Source organism: Curcuma longa, chromosome 11 (assembly GCF_044706935.1).
Source record: "Curcuma longa cultivar G26 ecotype Majalengka, Jawa Barat chromosome 11, ITB_CL_G26_1.1, whole genome shotgun sequence".
In the NCBI taxonomy this organism is placed as follows: domain Eukaryota; kingdom Viridiplantae; phylum Streptophyta; class Magnoliopsida; order Zingiberales; family Zingiberaceae; genus Curcuma; species Curcuma longa.
The window spans coordinates 24,152,118-24,174,344 of record NC_133871.1 but is presented as its reverse complement, the minus strand read 5'-3'; the positions used below and the strand labels follow the sequence as shown (position 1 = coordinate 24,174,344).

The window sequence follows — 22,227 nt, the reverse complement described above, 5'->3', positions numbered from 1 at the left end:
TCCGGCGTCAATACCACGAACACCCGCCGGGCACCAGGCGCAGGTGATTGAGCTTGGAATTTCTATAGTTTCCTTCCAACCTATAGGTTTGTTGGTAACTAAAACAGCCAAAACATAGCATGCATGTGATATTTGAAGCTATATCTTTTGCGAAGCCAAAGACATTTGCATCATTAGTTAATGACAGGTGGATCATTACTTTTGAAATCTCTCTTCTATTACATAAAAGAAACAACGAATCCAAGAACCGTTGCAAAGAAAGTGGCACAGAGCTGAGCTCATAGAAGTCGTTGCCCCCATTCACCTCCTCCATTTCTATATTTACTATCTACTCTGTCATCATCGCGTCTCGCTCCGTCCCTGAACCCCCTCCTCTGCTCTCTCTGGGGGCTGGTCTATATATTGCATATATAGACCAGCCCCCACGGGCGGGAGCAGCTGGTCAGGGCATGGGAGCTTGCAGCATGAGGTGGGCGGTTCGAAGGCTCATGGCGCACATGCGATAACATCAAAATGTGTCATGTTTCCAAAATCCTTCAACCACTATGCCCTGGCCAGTCCCGCATTCACCGTGATTTACGTCCTCACAGATGGTCGGGGGGCCGATCGTGTGGGGCCGCTAGGTTGGCGGATTCCAACCTTTTGCAGCATATATAGACCGGCATCAAGAAATATATGTCCATGTGCAAATGCCTTCAACCACAATGTTGTAACCGGTCCTGCATTCACCGTGATTTACTCCCCCTTATACTTGTGGGGCCGGGGTGGGGGGGCCGCTACGGTTCCAACCTTTTGCAGCATAGACCGGCATCAAGAGCATCTGAAACATACTGAATTGATTACGATTTAGCAAAAGCGTTGTGGTATTTTCTCGAATATTACGTGAAACCGTTTTTGATGTGACATCACTAAGCGTTTTTAGCAAAAGCGTTGTGGTATTTCTTTACAACGTTTTTAGTCAAAAGCGTTGTCTTTTGAAATCAAAAGACAACGTTTGTACAGAAAGCGTTGTCTATTAGCGTTTATTTTGGGTCAACCACAACACTTTACAAAAGCGTTGTCGAAAACGTTGTCTTTTAGCGGATTTTTTGCCAAAGACAACGCTTTTAAAAGTATTGTCGTTTAGTGTTGTCGTTGAGGGTTTAGAAGGTTTATATTAAATTTTTTATCGGATGAGTCCATTATTTCCTTGGTGCGTACGCCTCCTCTTCTCTCTCCCGCCGCTCGCGTTTCTCCTATGGGTAAGCCATTTCCTTCGTCCATCGTGACCTAGCGTTTCTCTTATGGGCGAGCCTTCCTCCTCCCGGTTGCAGTGGCTCCCTCCCTCCTCCTCCCCCTACTCCTCCTCCTTTCCACCTCCCTCCTCTTCCTCTCCGCCTACTCGATTTCCCCTTCCTTGCTCGACCTCCTCTCTCGCCTCTCCCCGCTCCTCCGCGGCGACCCCCTTCGCCCGCCTTCCTCGATCTCCACCGTGCCCTTCTCGCCGACCTCCGGGCCATCGCCCGCGTCTCCGCCCCCTCCGCCCTCCTCTTCTTCCTCGGTTCCCTCCTCCTCACTGTTGCTCCGCTAGGGTTGGAGCGGGAAGGAGGATGCAAAACTCGCTGAGGTACGATGGCGATTCCAAGTCCCTTCGCATCCACGCCAAGGAGAGGATTCCACTCGCCTCCGATAGCGTACTCCAGGTTCTTCCCCATCCTTACTTCCCTCTCTCCTTTGCGTTGGGACTGGATCTTTCTGTTTTCGTAAGAAGGAAACAATTAGCTTTGGGATTTTGGACTTTGGACTTTCTCCATATAGATCAAAATATGTAGCAAAAAAGTGGAGAAAGATTAGTATGAACCTTCCATTTGTGCTTTTAGGGCTAATTGTTTCATGCATTGCTTCCCATGATTATTGTTTCTTGTTTATAAATGATGGATTGCACGGTGTTGCTGAATTTTTCTGTTTTTCTTTCTGGAGAAACTAAGTATATTGTATCCTATCAGGCTCATGCGGAGTTAGACACCAAGTCTGGAAGTCCTAGTTATCTTTCTTTAATGTTTCGGCATTTTTATCCTGAGGTACATCTTTTGCGCTGGTATATGATTTGAACACAATAAGAATCTGAGTTTGTGAAGTGACTTTTGTTCTGATTGAGTAGTCGCCAGCCAGCATGGGTATGGGCGTCCAATTTAACAAAGATGAGAAACTGAGCTATAGTGTTCGAGCAAAGAAGGCATTCCCAATCACAGCCAATGGATTAGTGGCCATAAACTTGAAAGGGAGGTTCTATTTTGCCGAAAGATTTAAGGAGGTTTGTACTTTTTGGTATTTCCCATTTTTGCCCAATTTAAATTGTGAAATTTCTATAATGACTAAGAGACATGAGCAATATTGTCTTGGATGTATTTTGTTTCTATTTTCTTTTTGAATTGAGAAGACACATTTGAATGATAAATTGATTTGAAGTATCATAACCTGCAGCCAGTTGAATCATCACTGAGTGAGCCTAATTCAAGGATAATTTTAATGGTTCTAGCCTCTAGGTTTGTTGAATACTAAGGATAATCTAAATTTACTTTTAGATGTGTCTGGATAGTAGGGCTTGATTATTTTTACCATGGTTCACTATGGGGGGGGGGGGGGGGGGGGGGGGGGGGGTTGGGTTAAATTCTATGTTACTGCTGATATTTTTGATTGATTCTTCATTGATTTATGGTCACTGTTTCAGATTTGTTGTGACGGCCATCGAAGAGACCTGTTGTTAATCTCACTGTTTGAAGGAAGAGATAAACTGTTGTTTGTTATTTATGATCTATGATTGGAAAAAATAAAACAAGGTTCCTTATTTTGTGAGACAAGTCCTTTTTGATTTCTATTTCTATTTGTTTGGATTTCCTTTTGCAGTGCTGAGATGCTTTGAATCTTGACATTCCTTGGGTCATTCTTGGACATTCTGAACGAAGGGATTCTTGGACATTCCTTCAATTTTGCAAGTTTCATCAGAATAATCCTCTTGTTCATTTCTAATGAATTTTAAACTTCAATGTTCTTTTTTTTTGTTCTACTTAAATTTGCTTAAGTTTAAAAATGCGATCTTTCTGGAGAAAACTCTCTTTTCTCCTCTAAGATATTACTAGTATAAAGATGCTTTGCTTACTGAGTCTTGTATTCTTGAGGATCTTTTATTGTAACTGATACTATGAGATGAACTATGAAAACTGTGTTTGAGATTGTTAAGAGCTGCTTCCTAAATTCTTAATCAAACATATAAAGAACCACATTGGCCCAGTTCAAGTATGTACCTTTTGTTGTTCTTTGTTAATCATTATTTCTTTCTTGTCGTTTATTTGCACTTGATCCACATTGGCCCTTTTCACATATTTGTAGATTTTGACTGTGCAGTATTAATAAAGCAGATGTCTGAACCTTCTCGACTTTCTCCACCTAGTGATCAATCGGGCAGGGTTATTTTAAGTGACAAGGATGCATTAGGTAACATGGATGATGGTGTAATTATGATGCTGGTTTTGTGCCTTTTATTGTTGATCTGCTTGACCTTTTTCCTTTTCTTTTGTCTTCTGGAACAGATAATGGAGATGTTAAGGTGACGTTGCCAATTGAAAAGCAGAGTACTGATGCAACTAGACGTAAGCGTGGCAGATAATGGAGATGTTAAGGTGACGTTTCTGCTAGCATATTACTTAATTGTTTTTCTATTCTCTTTCACCATTAAATCTTAACACAGCATTGGTACTGCATTGTTCTTCTTTGTTATGCATAGTGCACTAGATGTGTTTACACTGTGTACTTTAAATCTCAAGTTTTATTTTTATTATTTTTCTGTTGGTCTTGTTCTTATGCAACCATCTGTGCACTTTGAATCCTGCAAGTTGCTTATTGACATATTCTACATATATCTGTAACATGGTATTCTCGATAATATGCTTATTAAGGTGGTCTCGATGACATGTCTTTCTGATTTTGGTAACTAGAATTCAGGTTGTAATACACACTTGAATATTTGATTATAGTCATGCTTTGTAATATTTCTTTTCTTGTAAGAATCTTATGTTGAATATTTTGATTTTACTACCACAATTACTTTCCTCTCTTCTTACATCTTTTTTACTATTTCCTGGTTGTGAAGTAGATCTATTGATTCTTTTGTTATGTATTTTGATAACTTATTTAATTGATGAGCTAATTATTTGTTTATGTGCAGTTGTCATTGGATTCTCACTGTCATTGCACCTGTTCTATTTCTGCTGCTGTTGGAGGATATTCTGTTGCGTTGAAACCTTTGTTATGGACCTGCTGCTGTTATGGAGCTTCTATGTTGGAAGTTGTAACTTACATTTGTGTTATGAACTTGTATAAGTTGTATGTTATGGACCTGCTGTATGTTATGAATTTGTGTTATGAACCTGCTGTAAGAATGATTATTGTGTAAATATAAGTTGTATGTTTTGTATGTGATCTAGTAAATTTTGTAGCTAATGATTTTATATTTACAAAATATATTATTTCTTATTTACTGCTAAAAAAAATCAAAAGACAACGCTTTTAAAAACGTTGCAAAACCCAAACAATTTGTAACAAAATTACAACGCTTTTTAACCGTTGCAAAATGTGTTGTCATACCTATTAAAAACAACGTTTTTAAAGCGTCGCAAAAAACGTTGTAATATTTACAACGCTTTTTCTGCGTTGCGAAGGTGTTGTCGATGTTAACAAAGACAACGCTTAAAAAGCGTTGTCGTTGAGGGACCCCTTTTACAACAGGGCATCTTACAACGCTTTTTACCCCACAAAGACAACGCGTTTTTCGCGTTGTCTATTAACATTTTTCTAGTAGTGATCTTAAATTATCTTTTTTATTCTTTCAAATATTTCTTTTTCCTACTCGTAAATCTTTTTTTTTCCCGTCTTGACATCGTCAACCCCCAAGCTACAGTCGAGTAGCTTGTAATATAGTTCCGCCCTTGATAGAAGAGGAGGTTAGGAGAGAACGAGGTTCCCTTGTTTCGGGGATAAATCAAGGGGATAACCATGATCAGACCTGAGTCTCAAGTTGGTGAAGGCCCCGCTCGTTGATCGGATCCTCCCATCCGGCAGGAGTCTCGCCGGATCCTTCCATCCAGTAGGAGCCTCGCCGAATCCTCCCAACCGGCAGGAGCCTCGCCGGATCCTTCCATCCGGCAGGAGCCTCGCCGGATCCTCCCAACCGGCAGGAGACTAGCCGGGTCCGTCCATCCGGCAGGAGCCTAGCCGGATCCGTCCATCCGGCAGGAGTCTGGCCGAGTCCTCTCATGCAGCCGAATCCTTGCACCCGATATCTCGCCGAATCCTCCCCCCTTCGATCGACACCTCATGTTGCCTGTACTTACGTTTATCACTGACCCAGTCTGACTACATTTTCCATTGTGCCCCTGGCCCACCTCATCATGATTCTCTGACAAGCCCACGCCTCTTATATTTAATGCCATCTCTCTGCGGCTTGCTCCGCTGTACAGCCAAACAGTGATCGGAGATGACTTTACCGGCGATGGGACAGTAAAATCGATTATTCCTGCCATCTCATTAATCATGATGAGACCTTTCTTAAATGATGACGTGACAGGTATGCACGTTCATCCCTCTATAAACAGACCACTCCGCTCCGCAGGTAGCTCTCTCTCGAACTCTCACTCCCTCAACTTCTTTACGCTCAAGCTCTACTGTTCATCTTCCTCCTCCTTCTTGTCCTAACTTGAGCGTCGGAGTGGTCGCGCCGGGGCGCCCCCTGGCCTTCCTACTGACGTTCTTTGTGATCGTAGGTTTCCCTGGAAGCTGGTGCTGCTCATCATCGACCCCGACGAGATCTCCGGTGGTTGTAGAGCTGTTCTCTCTCCCCTCATCAGTTCCTGTTCCTAGCCAACAACAAAGAGGTTCGGTGACGTGTCCTGAAGCAGTTCTCAACCGGAACATCCCTGATTTGGAATGAAGTTCACTTATTGATATTCAGATCGGATAAGAATAGTTAAGATTTTATTAGACCCGTCTCAATATTCGAATATGAAAATTCTCCTATTTTATTTGTTATATACCAAACAATTTTCATAAGACCGTAGAATAATAATCTATTTTATAATTTCTAAGAAGCGATTCTTTTAGTTTAATTATTTGATCATCTAATTGTTATTTTTAACTTAACTATTTAAATATTAATAAACTAAATAAATAAATTTAATTATTTAATCAGTTTAAAAAATCTTTCCATACTTTCTTTCTTTCGGATATATCAAATTCATCCTCAATCAAATTAGGAAAATTATCATCCCTAATTAGGAAAAAATTATCATCCCTATAGAGAGAAGCAATGAGATTGACTTTTATAATAATATTATTAATTCACTATTTAAGAGAGAAGCAATGAGATTGACTTTTTTACAATGATATTTATTATATGCACATGAATTAATTAATGCTTTTCATAATATTATCAGATCAAATTATTTCAAGAGAGTAAAATCAATAATATTTAATAAAAATAAGGGGGAAATAACATGACAAGAGAGGATGATAAAATGGTATCAATACAACAAATTTACTCTTTTGAATAAGTGATGGACAATTTAAATGTTGACATCCCAACGTTGTTTTTTAGGATTTAATTATTTTTTAGAAAGACGGATGGAATTAGTTTGATCCAATTTTAAATGGATGAGAAAATTTAAAAAACATATTAAATTTGTTCTGTGGATGGATTTAAAATCTACCTGTCTATATTTATTTTATAAGTAAATAACTGAAAATATATCCATTATCGTTGCATGCCATATGTTAATCACGTCACGTGCTTTGCGTTCGTCAGATCTTTTTTATTTTTTAATATCGTTTGTTTTTTCGACTTCACCAAAAAAGCAATAAAACGATACATCAACGTCAGCAATAAAATTGGAATTTCGACGTCACTTCAGACGACGTTACCCGTAAAACACCTTGTTGTAATTGGCGATATTGCTGAGCGCACGCGGGGTCCAGTGTTTTTCACGTGCATTATTATTGTTAGCCGGTCGGCGGGGCGTGGAAATAAATGCTCTCTATATTTCATTTCCACCCGAGGAGAGGGGAGGGGGATTGCTAAGAGATCTTTGCTTCCTTGTTGGGCGAGCGGCGAAGTGAGGAGGAGAATGGAGGCACCGGCGGTGGATCATCTAGCGGCCGAGCGGAAGAAAGCCAAATTCGATGTCGAGGCGATGAAGATCGTATGGGCCGGCTCCAAGCACGCGTTCGACGTCGCCGATCGCATGGCCCGCATCGTGGCAAGCGATCCGGTCTTTCTCTTCCCTTTCTCTCTCTCTTTTTTTTCGCCTTTTCTTTTTTGTTCCAGATCCGCTCCCGATTTGTTGGTTATTAGTTTTTTAAAACCTTTTTCGTGAAAGATTGTATTTTTTTTAAAAAAAAAATCTTATATTTAGAGTTTCTTGAGTAGATTTATTGCGAACTTTAAAGAATCTCGAGAATGTGAGACTGGTCCCTTCTAGAAATTGCTTTAGACTCTAGTATGTTGAAGGATGCAAGCGTAATCGATCTATACTTTGATTGCGAAGTCCCAAGGTTTTTTTTTGTAAGAGTGCTTACCATGATATTCATAAGATGGTCGTAATAAGCACAAATTCATATCCCGGCTCCTTGTTTATTCTAGCTGACCGTGACTAATAGAAGCCAAGGTTCTTGTTGGATCATTATTTGCTGTTGTGATCACGGAAGTAAAAGAATGTCAGTAAATGTCACATTTTAGCTACGTGATAATGAACATAATATGTGAATCAAAGGTTTACTTATTCACCTATACCATAGATTTTGCCTTTTCCAAATAATTTAGGCGTCAGTTTACTCGGATTGGAAACCCATCATAAGTTTTGACATTGATGAACTCAATCTCTTACATGTCAGCTTCTAAATGAGAATCTGAGAAACTGTACATTTGCAGCTGATTTGGAAGCAATTTCTGTTGGAAAATAAATCAAATTTGATACCAGAAGAGAGTTTGTAAGAATTCTAATTTCTATTTATGAGAAAAAAATATAATTTGAATTCCATTTCTCCTTTTGGAAATTATTTACTATCATATTGTAAAGATCTTTGATTTCATAAATTAGTAGGAATTCTCAAACACAAATCTGAAGAATTTTAAGTTGATTTTTCAAAATCCCAAATTTTTGGGACAATAGATTCTATTTCTATCTTTTTTGTTTACCAAAGGACTCGATGGAATAATTATGTTATTTGCATCTTTAGGAGTATCATTGTAATAATAATCATTTCTGCGAATTTCACAATGGTTCATAATGGATTGAAGCAGAACTATGACCACATTTATAAAGCTAAAGGATAAAACATGTTGAGTAGTATGGCTTAACCTATGTGCAGCTATTAAGTGGATCATGATTTTTAAATAAAGATTATAAGTGCATGTTTATGTGTGTGCATTGTTGTTGCTCTTCTAAAAAATAAGGCGGAGCGAAAGTTTGGTTAAACCGATTGAACTGATTGAATTTAAAAATTTTGTTCAATGATTTCAGAATTTCGGTCCTAAGTGAACCCATAAATCTCTAATTCATTGGTAAATCTCCCATAATACTTGAAAATTTTAGTTAATTTGGTTTTCAACTGAATTAATAGATATTTTATTGGTTTGGTTTGTTCGATTTTTATTTGAAAACTCGGTTGGTTCGGGTAATTCGAAAAAACTCAATTTGTTCTATTTCGATTAATTCAGTTCGATTTTAATTGAATACTCAGTCCTATAAATAATTGTTCTGTTGAGTATCCAGTTTACTTCAACTACACTTATATTACAATATGTATAGCTCTTCATGATTTACCAAGGTAGTTTTGGGTTCCTGATCCCATTTATTTATATCTAACATAATTTTATGTTTGAAATATTTACCTTGTTTCACTTTAGTTTTGTCTAGGTCTTTCGCAAAGATAATAGAACGATGCTTGGCCGTAAAGAATTGTTTAACAACACACTCAAAAAATCAGCACATGCTTGGAAGCGAATATATGAGCTACGCCTTACAGGTATATTTTCTTTTATTCTAAACTCTTTCTTTCTGTGAAGATTTCTTACACATTATTTTGGAAACGATACAAGCATAACCAATCCCTTGCTTTTTCTGATGAAAGTTCAAGTAAGTATTAACAATGATAACATCATAGTCAAATACATCAGTTGGTACATGGACCAGGCTGTAATGATTAGACACAGTAAAATGAATTTTTATTATTTGTATTTTGTAATTTTTCCTTATTTTTCTCTTTCTCTTCCTCTCCTTTTTTTCATCTTTATTGTCATCTCTTCTCTTCCTTGTCTTTTCTCAACTACATTCCTATTTTGTATTCTATCTTTTTCATGGTAGTCACTCCAACTTTGATCGATACCAATTCCTACCATGTACTTTATGTTTGCCCGCATGGATATTGGTATGTGGCTTGGATTTCTTGATGGACGGTACCCTCAAATTTTCACTAGGGACATTTAATGGAACCTATATCCATGATCAAGCTGGACGTATATGTTTTGACTATGTCAAGTATAAGTTCTTATACTTCTAATGAACTTTTGTTTTTTGGTGGCAAGTGAGCATGAAAATATTTTTCCAAGTTTGTAGTTGACACACCCTTTCTCTATACTTCTTGTGAGTTTTGAATGGCACAAGAAAAAACTTGGCCCTATAATGTCATGTTTCCTAATATTGATTGGCAAGCTAATAAAGTAGCATTTGATAACTGTATTATTTGATCTATGTTACATGTAATGACATCCCTGGTCATTTTGGTCTTCCTCACCAGACACTGTCATTACTAAGGTGAATTAGTTGGCTACTTGACTTTGGTTAGTTCAGCAGCCATTGGCCTTCTTCTAGGGTTATCATTGGAACTCGGATGAACAACTGAAATGTTGATATTGACCCTAAAAAAGAAAGAGTAGGTACATACAATCCCTGAACAGCCAACAATGGGATTGTGAAAATGGGACAGGTGATTCTATGATCATTAGGGGACCTCCTTTGAGTTGTCCCATGGAATCCCTTGTTGATTATTTGTGATGGAATCCATTGTTGTCTCTCTGTGAAAGACTCATCGGTCAAGGATTTCCAATGTCATAAGCTAAAATATGTTCTTACTGTAACTGACCAAATTGTGTTTTTATCAATGAATGATCAATAATTGGAAGTGAATGAAAAAAGTGAACTAAGATGAAAGATTATGAGAAACTATTTTATGAACTTTCATAAAAGAGCTGTGAAGTACGTAAGCCTTGAAACTTGCAATTTAAATTTAATCAGTAATCTCAGTGAGATGTTCATCAGCATGTATACTCTCAAATGGCAGTAGATTAGATGTTATTCCCATCAATCATCACACAAGAAGCCATAATATACATGTTGCTTATTGTGCATGTCAATAGGTTATTAGCATCATAGGTTACTTTAATCCTCTGATGTTTATACCAAACAACTATCTTATCCTTTGAGTGCCCCAAAAGTCCGAAACAAAATCAGCCTACTGATGAGCCAAGCTACATCCTCTATTTCTTTTGGTTTTCATTGGAGTCTTGATCAGGTAGACACACCCATTGACAAAACTGATCACCCTGCCTATCTGATCTGCCCATTTTAATGTTGTATTATTTTAGGCCTATCTAGCTATTGAAAAAACCAGTTCTTACTAGAACATCAAAAAATTAAGTAACAAAACATGCATTCTTAAAGTAAGACCCTTGGCATGCATACAGTTTAAAGGATCCTGTAATAGTTTCCCTGCCTTCCTTTCAGTTTGCTGATAATCATCCAATTTTCTGATGTCACAGAAGAAGAAGCTTCTGTGTTCCGGATCTTCATAGATGAACCTGGATATGGGGATCTCCACTGGGTGAGGACCTCATGTTTCAAATTGCCAAAAATGTTTCTCTATACCTTTCCTGAAAGATATAGTTTTCACCTTTCCTGTTATTTGTTTGTTTGCTTCCTCTTCTTATATTATTTTGGTTAATAGGGAATGTTTGTTCCTGCTATAAAAGGACAAGGAACTGAGGAACAACAGAAGAAGTGGTTACCGTTGGCTTATAAGATGCAAATAATTGGATGCTATGCTCAGACAGAACTTGGTCATGGTTCAAATGTTCAAGGTCTTGAAACAACAGCGACATTTGATCCCAAAACCGATGAATTTGTTATTCACAGCCCTACGCTTACCTCAAGCAAAGTAGGTGACAGTTTCAATCTCTATGTTCTGAGGTCAATCTAGATTCACTGATAAATTTGTTAAAACAATAGTAACTGTTCAAAATCATCTAGCTTCACATATTGCTCAATAATAATTTTCTCCTCATTACTAATTTATTTAGGAAAAAAAATGAAACAGAAAATCCCGCTAAATCTCAGTGATCATATGTCCATTTCTTTCATGTGCAGTGGTGGCCTGGTGGTCTTGGCAAAGTATCCACTCATGCAGTTGTTTATGCACGTCTGATAATTAATGGAAAAGACCATGGAATTAATGGTAAACACTTATGTGTTTGGAGGATTATTTTAGGGACTTTCTATAGTTGTTCTCTGAAGTACTTTGCTTTCCAGGTTTCATTGTCCAGTTACGAAGTTTGGATGATCACTCACCTCTTCCTGGAATTGTTGTTGGTGATATCGGGACGAAATTTGGCAATGCTGCTTACAACACAATGGATAATGGTGTTTTGCGGTTTGATCATGTGCGCATTCCACGAGATCAAATGTTGATGCGGTTAGTTAATCCCTTTATTTGCATCTAATATGTATGGCATAGCTTTAGTTGCTCAAGCTTGATATTTTTGTTTTCATTCCCACAGTCATAACTGACTTGGTAGTGTGTTTGTTTTGAAAGCTAATACTATCATACCTTACTCAAGGTCTGCTAAACAATAGAATCCCCTTGGTGTGCATTTGATCTAGAACCATGTCTGAGTAAAAAATCTATACCTTGATCGTGAAGCAGCATCTAGCGCAACCAATTCGAAAGATAACCTGAAAATAATGGAGGCAACATAGGGAAAGTGAGCACGAATGTGCTAAGTAGGCATAAAGGGTAGAATGATTATAGGGATACCATAAGGCTAATCAATAACAAAGTCTACAGTAATGCATCATAAGCATGATAAAATGAAACTAAGTCAAAATGCAAAATTCATTCATCATGAATACCACATGATGACTGCAGTATAAACCACTTAACAAACATACAATCCAAAAATAATAAACAATGCAGTTATTCACTCAAAGAACTCTTTATCTGCTTATTGCTTACTACAATCCACCAATCAGTCTGCGTGTAGTTAACCCCCAAAACTAAATTAAAACCACTAAATCAGATTTTTAACTATTCGTCTTAGATGTAAAAATTATAATCTAAACCCACCAATTCAAATTTACCACTAATTATATTTATTTAAAACAACAAAATTTTGGTATATGACAAATCCATGTAGTTTGTTTTTTCTCCATGAAGTCCTATGCTCATATTTACTCTAGAAAGGAGTAGTGTGTTAGTTCAAATTCTCATAGCTAGTACTTTGCTTACTTTAACTTTGACCGTGCAGAAGGAAGTTACCTCTTATTCTGTTAAGTGTTTACCATTACTGAAGTGATTGTATGAGTAGTGGTTTTGACAGATATTGTAGATCTGATTTCTGCATTACTTAGCAATGATATTGACTTAGTTTTATTTTGAATACCATCCAGGGTTTCACAAGTTACAAGGGAAGGGAAGTATGTGCAATCTGATGTTCCAAGGCAACTTTTGTATGGGACAATGGTTTATGTTCGTCAAACAATTGTCTCTGATGCTTCTAAGGCTTTATCTCGAGCTGTCTGCATTGCTGCAAGATATAGTTCTGTTCGTAGACAATTTGGATCACAAGATGGTTCTCCTGAGACTCAGGTACAGCATTAGCACTCTACGCTACACTGAGAAAATATCCTATGACAGACATAAATCTATTACAACTGTGTTTCCCAACTTTTTGGAATTGTCTTATCCTGCCATTGAGCTCTGGTATCTTTTATTGCTACTGTATCTACTCTGACAACAATTATGGTGATACCCTTATGATACATATGGTCAAAACTCAAAATCAATGATATGAAGTTTTAATAATTATGTTGGTTAGTAAGGTCTACAACAACATTCTGCCTTTTCTTCCTTGTGCTTGGTCTAGCATTGTCAGTGTTACATATATAATTGTTATACTAAGAATTCATATATATATATATATATATATATAACAATGATCTAATAAATGACATCCCATATCATGGCTTCCTAGATTGTTGTACTGGTTACCACAAACATAAGCTGAAGAAGGCCTTTGGCTACCATATGTAGAGCCCAAACACTGTTGAAAATTGGACTTGATGGTTATTTCCTCTTCTTGAAACATAGATCGTCTCAGTTGCATCCTAGATGGGATGTTAAGATCTTCCTGGAGAGGCCTTCAGCATTGTGCACTGTTCTTTTTGCTATCTTAATTCACATATTGAGTGTTTTCATATTTAACTTGTTCCATAGCTTTGAAGAAGGGGAAGAATAGAAACGAGCATTGAAAATAAAATTTTTGAAATGAAGGTTGCTCATTGATCCCATCTTTTATGATTTTTCTAGTGCTTTCCACAATAAATGAATTTGTAATTTACTCATGGTTTCTTTTCCTCTTGATCCTTTGTATTTTTTTTCTTAAATATGTAGGTATGCTTTTGATGCAAGTACCTTGGACTGAGAAAATTTGGGTACCTAGTTAAAGTTCCCAGAAGAAAATTTTATATAGTAAAGATCTTTTTCTTATCATTTTATTTATGTGATCGAGAATGCTTAGATTTGTTGTTAATGTCCAACCTTTTTTCTATGCTGCTGAACACTGAGAAATGACTATCATTTATATGCATAAATTTGCAATAATAACGCAAATCAGGGTTGCTGGTGTTAGTCATGGTTGAGTCTGGTCATATTTTACTTCTATGAATATACACTACATTGATTTTAAATTATGGACACATTACTACCAAACTATATATATTTTACATGTACTGTTTTCCACCTTCCGTGGGTCCCAATAGGTATTGTTGGAAAGGACAAACTAATGAAATATCTAGTTAGCCATTGAAATATTGATACCGCACAGTTACACAATCACATCATGGTTCAAATCACTATTTGATACTTCTTTGCAAGCTAAAGTCAATATGGCACTAGCACATTTAATTCATTTTAAGTTATATTTCTTTTATGCTAATAGCATGTAATGAATAGGAGGAAAGAGGGGAGGGAAAGGAACAATTGTTCTTTTTGCTCTTTTTCCTCCTCTCCCTTCTCTCTTATTTATCCTCTCAAGTAAACAAAATATATACAGAATTTTTCATTCCCTTGGAAAGGTATTTGAGCAATTATAAATTATGATACTATCTGTTTTCATAGGTCATTGATTACAAAACTCAGCAAAGCAGACTCTTTCCATTGCTGGCCTCAGCATATGCTTTTAGGTTTGTTGGCGAATGGCTGAAGTGGCTATATAATGATGTGACAGATAGACTACGAGCCAATGATTTTTCAACATTGCCTGAGGCACATGCATGCACTGCTGGTTTGAAATCTTTGACAACCTCTGTGACAGCAGTACGTAATCTAACATAGTTTTCCTGCTTTACATTCTTTTTCAATTCATTCTATTCTCAAACGCCTTAATTCTGAACCAGAGTGTCATGAAGGTTGCTTTCTGACTGTTAATTAGTGTTTTGCTTTCTTTATTTCTTGAAATTTTCATTAATATTTATTTTCTCTGGTTTATAATTAATTGACCGTGGATAAATAGTCATTACTTGCATTTCCACCAAAATTAGTGACAGCTAGTTGCCACATCCTTTTCTATTTGTTTGTATTGAATCTAAGATACTCCATACAAATTAGTCCTACATTGACAAGTGTGATAATCCATTATAATTTATATCCATCCCAATTCAATATAGTATCAGGGCTAGGCCACTCTACCTCAGTGTCATGATAGATATAAGGGTGCACGCTGAATCTGGACAAGTGCAATGGTTCACTATTTTTATATTATCCCTTCTCGAATGACTAGTCATTTGTGATACAATTCAGTAGTTGTTGCTATTAGCTTTTGTGAGATTAGAAATGGCTCTGATAATGTATATTTGGATGGAAGTCACTTCAATTCTTGTTTGCTGTTAAACAAACCTTGATCTTGAAGCATATTTATTGAGGTATTTCCATTTTGTGCAATGCCAACTAGCCATCGTATACAGTGTAGCATTCCTCTACATCTTAGTAACCACACACACACACACACACACACACACATATATATATATATATATATATATATATATAGAAAATTGATCTCCTGCGCTCCGCTATCCTGCGCTCCCCGTGCGCAAAGCAATCGAGACCGTCCGTTTCTCCGATCGACGCACAGTGTTTCTCCTCGGACGTTTGCTCCTTCACCGCAGCTGTTCACCGGCGTCCGGCCATCTCCGGCCACCGGCGCCGATGGATGCGCAACTCACCGGCGCCAGGTCCGGTGGTCGGATTCCGGCCAAATTCGGCCTGAATCCGGCCGAATTTCGGCCGGAATCGGCCAACAGCTACTGTTGGCCGATTCCGGCCGTGATTCGGCCGGAATCCGGCCGATTTCCGGCCAAAGCGGGTGCCACCGTGTCTGCCCTGTTTAGGCCGGAATTCCGCCGGATTCCGGCCCAATCCGGCCGGAATCCGGTGCCGATGTGTGCGCCGTCGAGTTGCGCTTCAAACGAGTCCGGGATTGCGGCCAACGGTGATCGGACGACGAAGAACGGCGGCGATGAACGGAAGGAGGTTGGCTGTCGCGCACGGGGAGCGCAGGAGAGCGGAGCGCAGGAGATCAGTTCTCTATATATATATATATATATATATATATATATATATATATATATATCCATATTTAACTATTTCACATTTGTTTTACGCGAGTAAATTATTGAATCTAGCTCCTCAAAGTATAACTAGTATTATCTGACATGTGGGCTGAAGCACCGGTCATAGGTAGCAATTAGCATAACATGTAAATTTTAACATGACACATGTTATATAACGTAGGTCGTGTGAGGCCAACAACTTTGATTTTGTGTCCAGACTTTTCACTTTTTAGCATTTATTTCTCTCCTTATAATAGCCACTTATTTGCTTTAAGATTACACGCCACATATGATTCAACTTTGAAGATTAGACAATTATAAAGCAATTCATATTCAATGAGTGGTTAATTTTAAGGGACTAATTTATGCCACCATTTATTATGCATTACACTAATTTAGTAATGCTTTTTTGGATGACTCTCATGTAGGGGTTATAGCATATTAGAAGTATACAATATCGAACATAAAAATTAGTATAATGGTTTTTAAATAAAAAACATTGGCTCAGTAAATTTGATCCCACAAGATGCCTCATCACATAAGAAAAGGAAATTTAGCTCAGGGCAATGCTGCGTACAATAGACCCTTTCCTAGGACCCCACATTGGCGGAAGCTTCGTACACCGGGCTGCCCTTTTATAGGTATCCATGTTGTGTTCCATTCATTAGTTTTTACAACCTGTTTTAATATTTATACAGCACATTTAGAAGAACATGAATAACAATAATTATTCACAAATTAAATGTTATTTTCACATAAGCAAAGGGAAGGGAAGGCTTAATAAGAAACCAAAGAAAGGACTTACCCCCAAAGAGACGACTTACCTACCTTATGTACAAGGGGAAGGAACCAAAAGTGCTATGTCTGTGCTCCTCCTGGATCAGCCTCTATACAAACAAATAAATACACAACTTAGAAAGGGTTCAAGATAATACCAAACAAAATAATACTGCTAAATGTAGGGATCAACCAACACTCAAGATAATTAGTCCAATCTTGATTCATCTACCACAATGCAACTCTACTTAATTAGCAGAACACCCTACACGAATACATGCCCCCTAAATCCCCAAATTATCCAGCTGCCAACATCATTAGAACCAATTTAATCCTTAAATAGAGGCAACAACGATATATACTCTTACCCTACAACCCCCTGAACAAAGGAAGTAATAGAAGGGGGTTTCAAAAATGGGGAAATGTTTGAATCAATCTGATCTGGAAATATAGCATGCATTGGGTCTGAAATAGATAGCTAGTCAACAACACAAGCAAGAAAAATATCCAAGGGAACTTTAACCGAGGTTGAATAATTCCAGATCAAGAAACCTATTCAAATGGCTAGGAATTAGAGTAGGGAGGAAACCCTACCGCTAGTGCTGTTACAAGGTGGACAATTATTGCGTTTGCAAGAGGAGGCAGTGGCCGTAGGGTTACAGTGAGAGAGGGATCAAAGTGGGGCTCGGGAGATAGACAATGGAGGAGATTAGGAGAGGGAAGAGTGGCTGCTGGAGGAAGGGAAGACCACCACTCGTAGGAGGTTCTGCATCCTGCTACAAGTGGGCAACATGGCTCACATGGCTATGAGAGCTGGTGCAAGAGAGAGACTAGGAGAGGAGAAAGCAACCAAAGAGACGAGGAGCTACTTGCTGACGACTTTGATGGGCGCTCCATATGTGAGGGTCGAGATGGTGTCATGAAGGGGAAGCATGGAGAAGTGTGTGGTTACATGGGGAAGAGAAATAGAGGTTTTAATAATCTTAAAACCCAACAAGATATGAGCACAAAATTTTTTTAGCCTTATCAAAATAAGTTCAAATCTAGCCCTCTTTGAACCCAGTTGATCCTAATTACCACACCTGTCTTCTGAACTCAACCAAATCCAAATCCGACCTCAATTGGATCCTTGAAAGGCAATAAATTAGTTTGGCTCAGCTGAATTGGTCATTAAAGTTCAAATTACAACTAGACAATTTAATTGGATGAAAAAATTTGATATACAACAGAAGTATGCTAACTGAGTAACAGAAGAGTTATGATAACGTTTGTGTCATAGGAGTTGTGAATTTTTAGTGATTTTTGAACTTATCATTCTTATAACTCATGAATTTATCTAGCAAGCATGTTTGCCTTTTTCTTTTGGATCCGTGCATCCTTCATATGAACAAATGTTATTTTCTAAAAACATATCTTCAGATTTTTTTTTCCTTGCTCATCATACCCTTAAATTGATAACCGTTTTTCTAATTATTAGGATGGAATCGAAGAATGTCGGAAACTGTGCGGTGGCCATGGTTATCTATGCAGCAGTGGGCTCCCTGAGTTATTTGCTGTGTATGTTCCTGCATGTACGTATGAAGGAGATAACATTGTTCTGCTTTTGCAGGTTAGTTCCTTTACAGAGTCTCTACAGTAGTGTTTGAATTTGAAGGTCTCATGTGGTTCAAGAATATGGCTTTGCCTGTGCTTGATAGTTGCCTTGCCTTAGATATGGATTTTTCTACTTCTGTTGAATAACAATCACTGTTTAGGCAACTAGAATAATAGAAAATGATGTATTTCTTGTTAACATTTTTATAGAGAAAGGAGTGAACTCTGGTAGGGAAATGATTATCTTATGGTGGATGAATAGTGAATTATCACTTGCTTTAGTTTCATAGAATTTTATGTTGTTTTCCTTTTTGCATCAATTCTTCTTGGCAGTAATTTAGTAAGGACATAGGAGTAGCGCCCTGAGTGCATATTCTTGAATTAGACACATCGCTATTCCGCCTTAGTATTGTGGGCTAACCAAATAGGTTTCTTAGGCTTTGCATGAGTTTATTGTTATTCACTTAGCTTAATATTAACTATTATGGGCTAGTGGGTGATGCCTATTATGATAATGGGCTAGTTATCTCTTCAAGCTGGCCATGACAAATGCTATTGAGGCAGACTCAGCTTATGGTTTGTCAGATGATCAACTTAAAAAGTGGAATCAAATTGAAAGTGATGCTTGCATTGATGGCCATCATTCAGCATTGATGGCCATCATTCAGCTTACCATGTTGTCAACTAGGGATAATTTAGGCCAATTTTCACTTTCTTCTTTGAGATCTTCAACCCTTAAGTGGTTTCTCATACTTCAGTTTAGTTACTGGAAGGTATGAACTGATTAAGGAGGTTCATTAGGCATAAAGCATATTGAGTTTACCATTAGTTACTTAAAGCATTTTGGCTCATGATTTGTGCCTATCTAATTAATAGGCATTTATCTCAAAGGTCTAGTCACTTCCACCAGCATATCAATATCTTTTTGTGGCTTTTTTTACATATGATCTCACATTCCAGGACATGGAAAACATAATAACCATACAAGAATTACTCGTCATTGCCAGGTAGCAAGGTTCCTTATGAAGACTATTGCTCGACTAGGTTCAGGAAAACAGCCTGTTGGTACAACAGCATATATGGGAAAAATACAACATCTGATGCAGAGCAAATGTGACGTTCTCACAGGTCAGCATTCAACATTTTTTTTCAGGACAAGAATTTAGCATACGAAACAACATGATGCAACCTCTGTATGCTATATAGTTCACTGGCTTCTGGTAAACTATTTTAAAAAAATGTGTTGGATTTGATGTGGTTTGCTCAGTAATTGAGCCGATTTGTTAGAAGAAGTGAAAGATGAGTAGTGGTAGCTACATACTCATAAAATAAATGGCTCGACCATGATTTACAAATGTCTCATCACACTGACTTTTAGAGAAATACATTGATTGATGGTAGTTTAGGATATTTCACCAGCTTTTAATTTTTCTTTTGATCAATTGTAAACCTTACACCCATACTTTCATTTGCAGCTGAAGACTGGTTGAAACCTTCAGTTATACTGGAAGCATTTGAAGCTAGAGCTATTAGAATGGTTGTCAACTGTGCCAAAAACATTAGTCAGTTCCCAAGCCAAGAAGAAGGTTATTTAATTTTTTTTTGCATCTGATCTTCTGTATTTGTAGTGTTTTAACTCTCATACAAATAGACCCCTGAAGTTGTTAAATGCCTCTATATATATGGCTCTCTTCTTGAGACATCGTATGCACTCTAATGAAGGGGCAAATTTTAGTGTATGCAGTTACTTATCTTCCTTGAGGGGAATCTTTTAAATTCTTACTTTTGTTTCAGTTAGATTGGATGTTAACCTTTTTATAGGAATTCACTGGTACAGAAAGAAGATAGTTTATGGACTAATGGTCTTAGGCCAATTAGAGAAAACGTAAAAGAAGTTGCAAACTATACGGCTAGCATATTCATTCCAATTTGGTTAGGCCAATTAGAGAGGTTGTCTTGCAAAATAAGATATTCCTAAAGGTCTCAGAGGAGCTGCTCAAGCTAATTCTCAGTAACTAAGTAGTCCACCTATCAACATAGACTAAGTCAAGGTCTCTAACTTATACAAGGTATTAGCATGAAATCTACTGAAGCTAAGAACCTAACTTTACAGTCAGGAAAGAGTTAGCCGTTGGTGGCTGTAATTACTTGCAGGCTATTAGGAGATGTGATGATCACTGAGGGGTGGGCATTATGACACTTGGGTTGGTTGGAAAGTCCATGCTGTTTCTACCAAGTGTCAACCTAGAACCTGCTACAGCTGGCCTCAATCCTAAAATCTATGTAGATGTAGGCACACAACTATATGAATACGTTTGAGCTATTTTAGCAAGCTAATAGAGAAGTCGAACACGCATGCTGTCTACTTCCAACACCAGAAGTGCAAGTAGCATAACCATGGAAACAATTTCTAGCTTTTGTTCTTCTGTGCCTAATTTTTTTTCCCTCCAAGAAGAGCAGTTCCTGTAGGGCTCATTTCTTTGTTTCTTTAAAATATTGCTTCAGATGTATCAAATATATATTGTCAGGAATGTAGGGAAAAAATTGCTAACTGGTTTTTTGCCCCAAATTTAGTGTTGTTTCTTCTTCTTTTTGACATTTCACTCTGATCACTCTTTCAGGTTTTCATGAACTTTCTGCTGATTTATTGGAGGCCGCAATTGCTCATTGTCAACTAATCATTGTATCCAAGTAATTATCCTACCTACTTTTCCAGTACAACTTAATAAATTCTGGTTCTTTGAACATTTATTTCATGGCTCTGGCATATTAAAATCCAAAGAAAAAAATTTGTTACTTCGGCATAAAATTTCAGCCACTTTCGCACTGTCAGACTCAAGTACACTGACACTGATCTTTTAATGGTTCTCTCAAATCGCATTAAGCAACAACATAACCATTCCATATTACCATGTTCAGATTCATTGACAAGGTGCAAGAAGACATGCAAGGACGTGGAGTTAAAGAAGTACTCCAGATTCTCTGCAGTGTCTATGCTCTCTCTTTGGTTCATAAGCACCTCGGTGATTTCATCGCGACAGGGTACATTACACCCGAGCAAGGTGCACTAGCCAACGAGAAACTTCGATCTCTATATTCCCAGGTGTGTATAATAATTTCTCTCCCATTCCATCGTATTCTTTTCACCTGTTTGAAGTTACTTTCCAGCTTCATCTAAATGGACTAATGATCTTTGCAGCTTCGTCCAAATGCGGTTGCACTAGTTGATGCTTTTAACTATACTGATCACTACTTGGGTTCAATCCTTGGCCGCTATGACGGAAATGTGTACCCCAAACTTTATGAGGCAGCATGGAATGATCCGCTAAATGATTCGGTCGTGCCCGATGGATACCATGAGTACATCAAGCCCTTGCTCCAGCAGAAGGTTGCAGCATCAAGGCTCTAAACTTACAATTCAAATAAACTTATAGAATTCATTTTTTTCTCCTATATTTTGGTTTGATGTCAATATACTTGACATAACATAGCCATCTATGCTTAAACACCGAGTCCGACGGTAATTTAATTCTAATTAGAGTCATTGTGTGAGGAATTTGCCCCTTGGAGCTTTCACGAGGCAAAAATAAACTCATTTCAGTAGATAATTCAAACTCAATTTACATTAAGTTCAGAGAAAAGCATCATTGCTCAATGATGAAATCGGGAATTTTATTTTATCTGTCAGAGTTTACGCTCATTTTTAAGTTGTGCTATAAGATTTCAAAATTATCAAAATCCCTATTAGTGCTTTTAACTGTTATCATCACTTCACCCTGCAACCATTTCATTACTTCAGTTGATATGAAATAATATAGCTTATTCTTTCAGACGACGAGAGTTTAATCCCTGACAAGAAAATTTGCGATGATTTTTGAATTTTTGA

The 22,227-nt window shown here is 37.6% G+C and overlaps 1 protein-coding gene and 1 long non-coding RNA gene across 2 annotated transcripts; both read left to right on the top strand.

The window, feature by feature from the left end:
• The first annotated feature begins 1,589 nt into the window (after window positions 1-1,589).
• LOC141837619 (uncharacterized) lies at window positions 1,590-2,288 on the top strand. Its single transcript, XR_012602548.1, has 3 exons — window positions 1,590-1,682; window positions 1,986-2,060; window positions 2,141-2,288. It is a non-coding gene; the product is annotated as an uncharacterized LOC141837619 (long non-coding RNA).
• Window positions 2,289-7,106: 4,818 nt separating this feature from the next.
• Window positions 7,107-21,970, top strand: LOC141838804 (peroxisomal acyl-coenzyme A oxidase 1-like). Its single transcript, XM_074726385.1, has 14 exons — window positions 7,107-7,298; window positions 8,946-9,054; window positions 10,847-10,908; window positions 11,032-11,241; window positions 11,451-11,538; window positions 11,613-11,775; window positions 12,750-12,948; window positions 14,479-14,676; window positions 18,226-18,357; window positions 19,349-19,469; window positions 19,817-19,927; window positions 20,963-21,032; window positions 21,261-21,444; window positions 21,541-21,970. The coding sequence occupies exons 1-14, from the start codon at window positions 7,155-7,157 to the stop codon at window positions 21,748-21,750; spliced, it is 2,001 nt and encodes a 666-aa protein (XP_074582486.1). The 5' UTR covers window positions 7,107-7,154; the 3' UTR covers window positions 21,751-21,970.
• The last annotated feature ends 257 nt before the right edge of the window (window positions 21,971-22,227 follow it).